This window comes from Glycine max, chromosome 9 (assembly GCF_000004515.6).
Source record: "Glycine max cultivar Williams 82 chromosome 9, Glycine_max_v4.0, whole genome shotgun sequence".
In the NCBI taxonomy this organism is placed as follows: domain Eukaryota; kingdom Viridiplantae; phylum Streptophyta; class Magnoliopsida; order Fabales; family Fabaceae; genus Glycine; species Glycine max.
The window spans coordinates 30848216-30858346 of NC_038245.2; the positions used below are offsets into that span (position 1 = coordinate 30848216).

At 32.4% G+C, this 10131-nt stretch overlaps 1 protein-coding gene across 1 annotated transcript; it reads right to left on the reverse strand.

Annotated features, from left to right (window-relative positions):
* Positions 1-960: 960 nt before the first annotated feature.
* LOC100799314 (protein TIFY 6B) lies at positions 961-4490 on the reverse strand. Its single transcript, XM_003533907.4, has 7 exons — positions 4105-4490; positions 3350-3435; positions 2668-2891; positions 2488-2572; positions 2077-2383; positions 1820-1877; positions 961-1325 (listed from the first exon to the last, which is right to left on the reverse strand). Exons 1-7 carry the CDS (start codon positions 4193-4195, stop codon positions 1217-1219), a joined length of 960 nt encoding a protein of 319 aa, XP_003533955.1. The 5' UTR covers positions 4196-4490; the 3' UTR covers positions 961-1216.
* Between the last annotated feature and the right edge of the window lie 5641 nt (positions 4491-10131).

The window sequence follows — 10131 nt, forward strand, 5'->3', positions numbered from 1 at the left end:
AATGCATGAAGTTTCATACTCCAATAATTTTCTAGGTTGTTAAATTGTCAATAGTGTTAAAAATCTACTGCAACCGTCAAACACAAATCATCAAAACAATTTTAGAGCCAATAGTCTAGACTTCAAACATGATTTGATTGGATGTCAGTTTGTATTTTGCACCATTGAATTTTGTCCCTGGGAATCTATTGCTTCAAATATTGTTTAACCGTATTATATACAGTATTTTTAATTTTTATTTTTCAATTCTTAAAGCAATACAAATTAAAATACGAACAAAAACTCTTCATATATATTTAGCACAGTTACGTATCATTTATTCTATGTGCTAAATATTACTTGTCTCTTTTTTTAAAAGACTCAATTATCTTTTTTAAAAAAATTATAACACTTAGTTACCTAGTTTATTATAATTAAAGAAAATAATTAATTTAGTCGATAAATTATAACATTTTTATCAACAATAACTCGTTTTTTAAATGTTATTCTCTCTTAGGATTTGAATTTTTATTGTTTGTTAATTATAAATTTTATATATGTTGTTTTATAGTCATATCAATACTTATGATTTTTCATATTTTTAATATTCTTTTTATATTGTCAAGTCCGTGTCATGTCCACTACCAAAAAAAGAAAGTTCCTGTCGTTTCAAATAATTGTTTTCTTTTCTAGATCAAAATTCACTTTTAACCCTCCCATATGCACTTTCTAAATCTGCTGCCCCTATATCCATCAGTTTACTTTTTTAATTCAACATTTTCTCCTTATTGGGCAAAATAAAGGAGAAGAACTAAGAAGATTGGAGCACAGTAAGTAGAATGAAAATTTAGTGACTTAAGGAATGTACAGAAAACAAAGTAAAAAGTTAATATATATATATATATATATATATATATATATATATATATATATATATATATATATATATATATATATATATATATCTAAACTTGCTTTTAATTTCCACAATGTAACAAATTGTCAGATACAGTTACATAGTGGTCTATATGCTAATGCTATACTGTTGGAAGGTAAAATCCAACTTTCAAGTAATAAGGTAAAGCCCCTACACTAGAAATAATTAAGGTAAGGACCTACCAATGGACTGAACATAGTTTTACACTTAAGAATCTCAGCATAAGTTCTGATAAATAAAATAAAATCATATGCATGCAACATAAATATATTACAACTTACAAGTTACAACAAATATTCTTTATCTGAAGTAATCTCCTGCGCTTGCAGTGATGTTAGAAACCATTGTATTCTGCTGTGGCACATTCTCAGACTTCTTGTTGAGGTTATATGGTGCTGCATTCATCACCCTGCATGGACAAAAACTCCTTAGACTCTTTTTTTTCTTCATCCAATCATAATGATAACAATTACCTGGGTATATAGTATCACTGATATTTAACTTCCAAATATGAGAGGAATTGAGAAATGCGAGAAACACACAATCTAACACACTCTTATTGGCTGAATTTTATTGGAAATCACAAAAATATGTAGGTCCCAAATCTTATTTATTGATTCTCTCTCCTAATTTTGTTGTTTTTAGTAAATTTTAACTAATAAAAGAGTGTGTTCTAGCACTCATGGAATTATTTCCTCCTCTTCCATCAGCCTCATTTATCATTATACCAATATAGAGGAAAACAAGCACTACTGACAATAAAAGTCGAGAACCAAACAAATAGACAATCCATTTACGATAAGAAATCAACATGTTTGAACAGTTAAATGATGATGACATTTTACAAGGCTATAGTAATAACCATTTTTCTTGTGGAGATATAGAAACCATGTATAGACTAACCTTTCCTTGCGCTTCTCCAAAAATCGAGCTAATGATGCCTTGCGAGCCTGTGGCACAGCTGCATACAGATAAAATGTCAACTTCATTTAGCAAAACCTTCTGATTGTAGAATCATTTACAATGATCAAACATAGATAACTTTAGAGTGCAAAGAAATGCATCCCTTTTCATTATAAATTTTTAATACCCCCAAGCAAAAGAATAATGTGAAGATCTAAAGAAACATTAAGTAGCAAGAAACTACATTGCCACCATACCTGATGTTAGCATGGTAGTTGTGTTGACTACTTTCGGAGTCTCCACTTTGTTAACAGAGGAAGTGGTACCTCCAGATGTTTTAGCTGCGAGAAACTCATCATTGCTACTTGAACCACTCCCTGACGGTGAACCAGTATGTGAAGAAACAGATGAAGGACTTGAAAGACCGGAGCAGGGTGGTATGGGTTGACTAACAGGCACACCATCACCTACTGCCAACTTCAAGCAGGGCGCCTGAACATTGGGTGATGCCTCATTAGAACCAGCTGATAAGCCATTCCCAGCCAACAACATGATAGCTTGTGCCTGACAAAAATGGTCAAATTTAAGCTTTAACCATGAGATGTATGCCCCCTTTACACTTAATTTGTTTATTTATTACAGATGGCGCAAAATATAAGAGAAAATACCTTCTCAGGGGAGATATCTTCAAAGACATTCACAGTGCCCGCATAGAAGATTGTAAGTTTAGGAGCAGGTACGGATGGTTTCACGCTGTTCAAAATATGCAAATTAGAGACAAACAAGTTTGTTCACTTCACTCAAATCATTTCTCTAGACAAATGGTTGAAGCACAAAAAAAGAAGTACCGTGTTTCGGTCATTCCAGCAACAGCACCAACAATGGGATGAACTGAATGAGGCACCGTAACAGGTATTCCTCCGAGTAGTGGTTGCTTCACAGTAGCAACATTCATATTCTGACCAACAGTTGCAAAATGATTCTTTAGGGATGGATGTCCCATGGAAACTGAAATTGCTTGATTGGGAACTGAAAACATCTTCATACCATGAGGATGGTTCACAGAATTCACCTAATGCACAGGGTATGGAGTCAGAGAAAAATGAATGCCACCTTGTCCATCATGATTGACAGATTTCTAAGTAATAAGAAAAATACAATCAAGTGAATGAAACAAATGTATCATAAAGATGTTTGAACCAACAGACATGAGATAGTGCAAAACGTCCTAAAGCTAGGTTAAGATCTAAAGGTCGATTTTATAATTCAGAAAGACTAGTAAAACTAATTAAATATGATACGCAGATCTATATCAAAATTACATTAACAAAAGGTTTTCCTCTTAAACCACATATTGGACTCAAAATTGAAATACCAATCTGAACACAATGGAGTCATCTGATCTGCTAAGAGTGAATATGTTTTGCTCACTTCACTTTAGTGAACGTAAAGCCTAATAAACTGAATGTTGTGCTAACTTGCAATTTTGAACAAATACACAAAAACTGAGAAAAGGTGTATTATTTAAACCTGAGGAGGATTGAATGACATCAAAAGAGGATGGACATATACTTTGTTCATGAAGGGCCATTTTACCACTGCTCCATTTGTGAAACCTACATACCCACAAAGGAACCATCATAAACTTCATTCTCATTCCTTAAGAGTCAGTAAGAAAATCAGGAATTTTGTATGAGCGTTGGAAAATTGATTTTGAAGTTATGTTTGGATGTTTTTATTATAAAAGCAATTAGTAGTAAAACTCAATATAAAATTCTTGAATCAACGCAAAAAAAAACTACCTAGAGTTGCTTAAACTCATCAATTCTGGACTCAATCAATTTCTCAACATGGAACTAAACATGTGAAAAATCAACTGGTATTGAACATGACCCTAGAAAATCCTACTAAAACCAAACACACACTAAAAGACTACAAATTTCATACACAGCCACATACAAAACTTCAAATCTATCACTTTTTTTCCCAAATAAGTAGCCTGCAGCAGAGGTAAAGTTGTATGAAAAGCTTTAATTGTTTAAAGAGGGAGTAAATAGAAACTAAAGTATGTCCAAGATAACCTTATCAACCAAGCAAATCTAGTAACTGGTTCAACTATTCAGTTTCCTGCCTCAAAAGAAAGAATTGGATACCTCCCCCCCCCCCCCCCCCCCCCCAAAAAAAAAAAAAAAAAACACAGAACAAGGAAAAACACAAAATATGAAAATATGCAATGAGGTGGGGTACAGAAAAAAAAAAAAAAAGAAGCAAAAACAGAAACATGCCTGTGTCTTTGCTTCCAATATCAATATTCATCTCTTCCTTCATCATAGCCAATGGTTCTTTTGAGCTCAGACCCAGAAAATCTCTCTCCATTTTTAGAGCAAAACAATGAAGAAATCCACAAACAACAATAACCCACTTCAAATCCTTCCCAAAATGTTTTATTTCCTTCTTTACAATTCACAAACAAAACGGAAACAAACCCTCTTCCTTTCTCACAATAACCAACAAGGCAAGCACACCATAAAAATAAAAAATAATAATAATTAAAAATAAGGCTTGTCGTTATGACTGCGGAAAAATTAAATAAAAAATGAAACAAAATAGTGAGGATGGTGTTAAAAATCCAATTAATGAGATCTTGACCATCAAGATTTTTATTTTTTTGTTCCTAAGAAAATCAAATAAACAATGATGATTAATGAAAGGTTGCTGTGTAACCGGTAGAATAACCGGATAGTCCGGTAAAGAACCACGTGCGTCTGTCACACCTTACCATACTGGTGGTTCCCACTGGTCGTCGGTGTCAGACAGGCAACAGCGATCTTTTACCCGTGAAAATTACGCACGTGTGTATGACACACGTGGCTACTATTCTGCTAGTCATTTACTCGTATTTAACGATTTCTTATTTCTTATTATTTTTTTATTTTGGAAACAAATAAAGGTTAAGTTGAGATTTTGGTTCTCTAATCTTTAAATTTATGATTTTGACCCCTTGGATTTTAGTTGTAACATTTGATCAATGTTTATAAATGGATGATTTTGATCCTCTAATATATTATTAATAAATAATTCTAATTAATTGAGCTATTAAGTTAATTATAAATTAATCAAAATCATTCATTATTAAAAAAAAATTAATCTTAAATTTTCACAACATTCTTCTAAACTTCTTTAAGAAGCTTTTAACTTTCAAATCTAATTGTTACAAGTCGTTTTAGTTTCAACTCAAGATCTTTATATATTGTTACTTTTACCATTGACTTCATCACATTTTCACTTTACCTTTCTTCCTCTTATCTCGATTCTTTTTTCACCTTTCACCATATTGCAATCAGAGAACAGTTCATAATTCCATCTTCACTAGTATGGTGGTGATAAATCAACTTCTGAATCTCCGAACACGAATGCCCCACCATCTCTTAATTGATCTACTTCTTTCAATCATGATGACAAAACCAGTCCAGAAACAATCCAGCCTCTTCATGAACATGAAGGCCCTTTCTTCTTGAACCCTAGGAACTATTATCTTGGAGATGACACAACTTTCTTGGACTATTATCTTCATTCCTAGGAATATCCTATTCAAATGACCTCGCCCTGATTCAAATTGAAAAATCTCTCTCAAACCACATGGACATGGCCACGAGGTCATCATTCCTATTTCAATTGGTTGACTCGTGTGTCAAAGGCTAAAGAGGCTAAATGGAAAAGCTAGGGCATCTACGATGCCATCGTCTTGTCTAAACATGGCATTTAGCGAAACTTGTCACTGATCTTCAACTTTTTAAGCTTTTGGTCCAATTCGATGAATGGCTTCATTTTTCCTTTTGGGATGATCAACATTACCCTTCAAGATATTGTGATAATTCTCGATTTTCCTATCATGGGTGACAAAATCCCTACTTGCCATGATGATATTGACGATAACCTTGGTCTTGAGAGCGATTGGTCCAACAATGGATATACCTAATTCGTTACAAACCATTCAACCACTTCTGGTGAGGTTTTGAATAAAGAACACAATATTTTCCTCCTTTATTGGTTTAATAGGTATTTCATATGCTCTTCTTCTAAAGTTGTGTCTGATTATTCCAACTATGTAGCCTGTTAATGTTTAGTAAACAATTAGTCATAGGAACCTTGCTTTTTTCCACTTTCTACAAACCCATTTACTTGTTTTTTTTTTTTTATAAACTAAAGCATAAATAGTGCCTTTGTCACATTATGATTTTTTGCAAATGTGGATCATTAATTATTTTCCTATATTTGTTGTTGTTGTTCTTAAATATGTTATTGTGGTAATCGTCATGCCAAAGACCCCACTTTGGGAGAATCTTTGCAGATTAAATCCACCGCTAGCTGAACCAATATGGATTTCATCAATGTTATCTTTGTTATGATTGATCCTCATGTTGTTACCTTCTACCCACCTTATGTCGACCACAAAATTCCCTTTTGGTTGAAATTTAATCAAAAGGCATCTTTGAATGGCATAATGCAGCAAATTGCTAACTAGGGCAGTGTCTTGATGACTAGGGATTTTCTATGTGGAGTCAAGCCAAATTCTAGGTATAATAAAACTTTAGTGAAACCATATTGTCCATAATTTTTTGTACACCAATTTGGCTTGTCTCAACATACCCATATTTGTATAATGTTCTTGACTAAGATAGAACCCAATAAAAGGTCGACCTTATCATCAAAAGATATTTTGGCAAGTTGAAACAATAATTGGTTACAAGAACTTGAATTCCATTTATTTCAGCCTATTCCTCTAGAAACAACTTTATACATAAATTGGTGGCCAAAAAGAAGATGTTCCCAAAATCCTTATCCAATACGGGTGTGTGTTTTCTTTTTGAAAGAATACTTAAGAAAAGATTGTAAAGGCTTGAAAATAATGTTGAAGTCCGAGGAGGGTTGAGGAGAAAGAATATTATGATACTTGTGTTAGTGGATCCTATATATGTAGGAACTGGATGCAGTCCAAGGTTATGGGTGATATGAATGGCAAAGAATCTCGTACCCATGAGTACCCACCCCCAAAATGTTGACGGGGAATAACCAATTTGATTGGGTACGAGTACAACTTTAGGCATTACTTGAGTCATTACTTGAGTCATTTATTCTGGTACAAGGACAGGGATTGAATAACAATTTTCCCGTACCTATCCACATCCCTATTGTGGTACTTAAAATTACTTATTTAGCCTTACTTAGGATTACATAAGTAAAGACTAAGAAGCCAAAGATAGAAACAATTACACTTCTTCACTCTCCTCACTCGACTAACTTTCATCCTTGTCGTTGTGTTGTTTGTGCCCCAAACCATCATCATTGTTTTCGTCTCTGGTCGCTCATTTTTGTTGCCAATCCTGATGATCTTTGCTCTCATCATTTTGAGTTTTTGATTGTTTATCTCTCTCGTTGATCTCAGTCCTTATGCCATTGTGTTGTTTGCCCTAAGCCCTCAACCCTTATCTCTTTCATTGAGTCTCTAGTCAGCTTTGTCATCATCTATTCAAGTATCCCAGGAACTCTACTTGTTACGATATGTTTTGTTTTTGTTCGTAGTTATAGTTTTTTTTTCAATCAACCTAGTTCAAAATTTTTCTCCTTTTGATTTTGGTGCATTCAAATTCCAACCAACAGAGGCTAGGCTGCAACTTCTATGGTCTCCAACTCTAGTGGTTTATTTGGGTTTTCACATTGAAGACAAGTGCTCAAGTGGTCATTTTTTTATGTTGGAATCTTTCTTTAATATTTGGTATTTTTTCTATATATTCCTTGTTTAATGCTTAAATGAATATCGTATAGTAAAATTATTAAATGTCTAATTCTTTTGGAGATTATAACTATAATCATTTAAAAGCTAAAGTGCAGGTTGCATGATTGAAATGTAGTAACATCAATTTTCTCCTCATATGATCAATATATAATCTCCGGTTCTATTATTTGGACTGTGATTTTGTTTTTTTTTTCTTTCTTATAAAAGAATATATGAATAGGCTTTCTCTGTTTTATTTCACAATAATATATAAATGCATAAAAAGCTTGTCATAAATTTGAATTGTTGACTTTGAACATGAGTAATATTATAGTTTAAAATTATATATAATAATCACTTTAGCCTTATATAATTTCTTTCTCTTTCTATAGAATTACAACCATCCTCCTCCTTGTGTTATTGCAAGTTTTTATTTTTGAGTGAATATTTAAATGCATGCTTTTAAGTTTTTTTTATATATAAATTTAAAGTTATGCTTACCTTTTTTTTTAACTTGTGCTTACCTTGAATTAGCTAATATGGCTGAATTATTATGCTACATAAATATGAACATTGAAAAACCATCTTTACAACAACCAACTCCACAAGGACCACCAATGAATGAATCTATCAGGAGAGGACAATGTCTCATGGATGACTCTATGCAAACATCAACTACAAACACGACTGATAATGTAAAGTCATCAACACAAACATGACAAGGGAGGTTGAAAAGTGTTGTGTGGCAGCATTTTGAAAAAATTAAAATTGATGGAAAGGGTAAGGTTCAATGTAAATATTGCATAAAGTTACTTGGAGGATAAGTTCCTAGGTGTGCTTGATTTGTTTTATATCTCTATTTTATTATAGTAGGAGGTCAACTTTTGTAGTGTAGGTTATTTTAATTAAAATATTAAAATGACATGCTTGAGAACCGAACACATAAACTAGGAGGCAATCACATCAGATATGTGGAAAACAAGCAACCAAAAACAAGGATATATGATTGTCATGCATTGCACCAAAAAAAGCTTATGGATAGCTCTTATTTGAATAAGTGTTATTTTCGTTGTTTATAGCACTTGGTGCTATCATTTATTAGTTTTAATTAAAAAAGATAGCTTCAATATTCTTGAATGCTATTTTTTAAAAATTAAAATAAACAATAAAAAATTAACATGTCTCTCAATCTCGATCTTCTTCGTGCAACAAAGTGTGCCCCAAAACCCTCTCTGCTCAAAACCCTCGATTCCCTTTCCACAACCACCATTTATGCCACCTTCATGCGACATTGTGTGGTTACATGACAATGAATTCCAAGTTATACTAGCACTAAAAGAAAATGATGTAGTTTGTGTCTATCTTTACCTAGTTATTAATGTGTTATTTGATGGGCTCTATATATTTTGTGGTTTTTTAGAGACCCCAAATATTGTGGATATTTTGAAAACTAATTTAGGTTTCATATTTACCTAATTTCCCCTTTCTATTTGCAGTAGCTAGTTGTTCATGTTTACAACTTTTTTTCTTAAAAAAATCATATCCTTAGCATTTCCTGGAAAAAATGCCATCTATATTTCTATCATAGATAGCACTTTAGAAAAAGTGCTAAGCGCTATCCATAAGCTCTATTGGGTGACAACTCGTTTCATTAATAGCTCTTGAACTCTAGAAAGTTACATTTTGAGGTACAAAAAATTATAATTTTATAGCTTTCCATATGTGTGTGTGTGTTGTGTTGCATATCTGTAGATATTTTTTGTATGATAATATCATTAAATGAAAATTTTATTTTGCATTAGGTTCATTTATGTTCTTGCACCTAACACAATTGATCAATAGACTTTTTATTGCTTTGATTGACTATTTTATGGATTGGAATATTGACATCCACCATTATCTTAGACAATTATAGCACAAATAATTTAATGATTGATAAGATTAAGGATAAGTTGTAGTTAGACACTTTAATCAAGGAAGGGTTTTTGCTTCATCTCTGTTATTATGTGCATATCCTAAATTTGATAGTAAAAGAGGGGTTAAGTGTGGCATATTGAACCACAACACCTAAGATTGAGGAGACTGCTAATCAATTGTGAATTCCTTGTACAAAAAATTTGTGTTAAGATTGTCCAGCAAGATGAAATTTCACTTTCAAGTTGGTTGATAATGCTATAACTTATAACAATGTCTTTTATTGGTTAAAGCAACATGATGATCAATACTCTTGTTTGACAATTGGTTCACAATGGAATTTGCAAAGGATGTTTGTAGGAGATTGAAATTATTTAATGATATTACAAAAACCATTTTTGGCTCCAAATATCCAACTGTTAACCTTTATTTTCCTAAGATTTGTGAGACCAAGATTGCTATAAATGAACAGATTAACTCCCCTAGTCCAGTAATTCAAGATATGACACAATGTATTTTAAGCAAATTTGACAGTTACTAGAGTGTCATTCATGATATAATCAAAGTTTCTATAGTTTTAGATCCAAGATACAAAATGAATTTGCTTGAATAGTATTTTGAC

Bases quoted from the DNA above. Each gene is read 5' to 3' on its own strand.
- LOC100799314 (XM_003533907.4), bottom strand. From the start codon at position 4,195: ATGGAGAGAGATTTTCTGGGTCTGAGCTCAAAAGAACCATTGGCTATG. The intron at 2,892-3,349 runs GTTTAAATAATA...CCTGTGCATTAG, and splicing joins TGTCATTCAATCCTCCTCAG to GTGAATTCTGTGAACCATCC. The intron at 2,384-2,487 runs GTATTTTCTCTT...CATTTTTGTCAG, and splicing joins AAGATATCTCCCCTGAGAAG to GCACAAGCTATCATGTTGTT.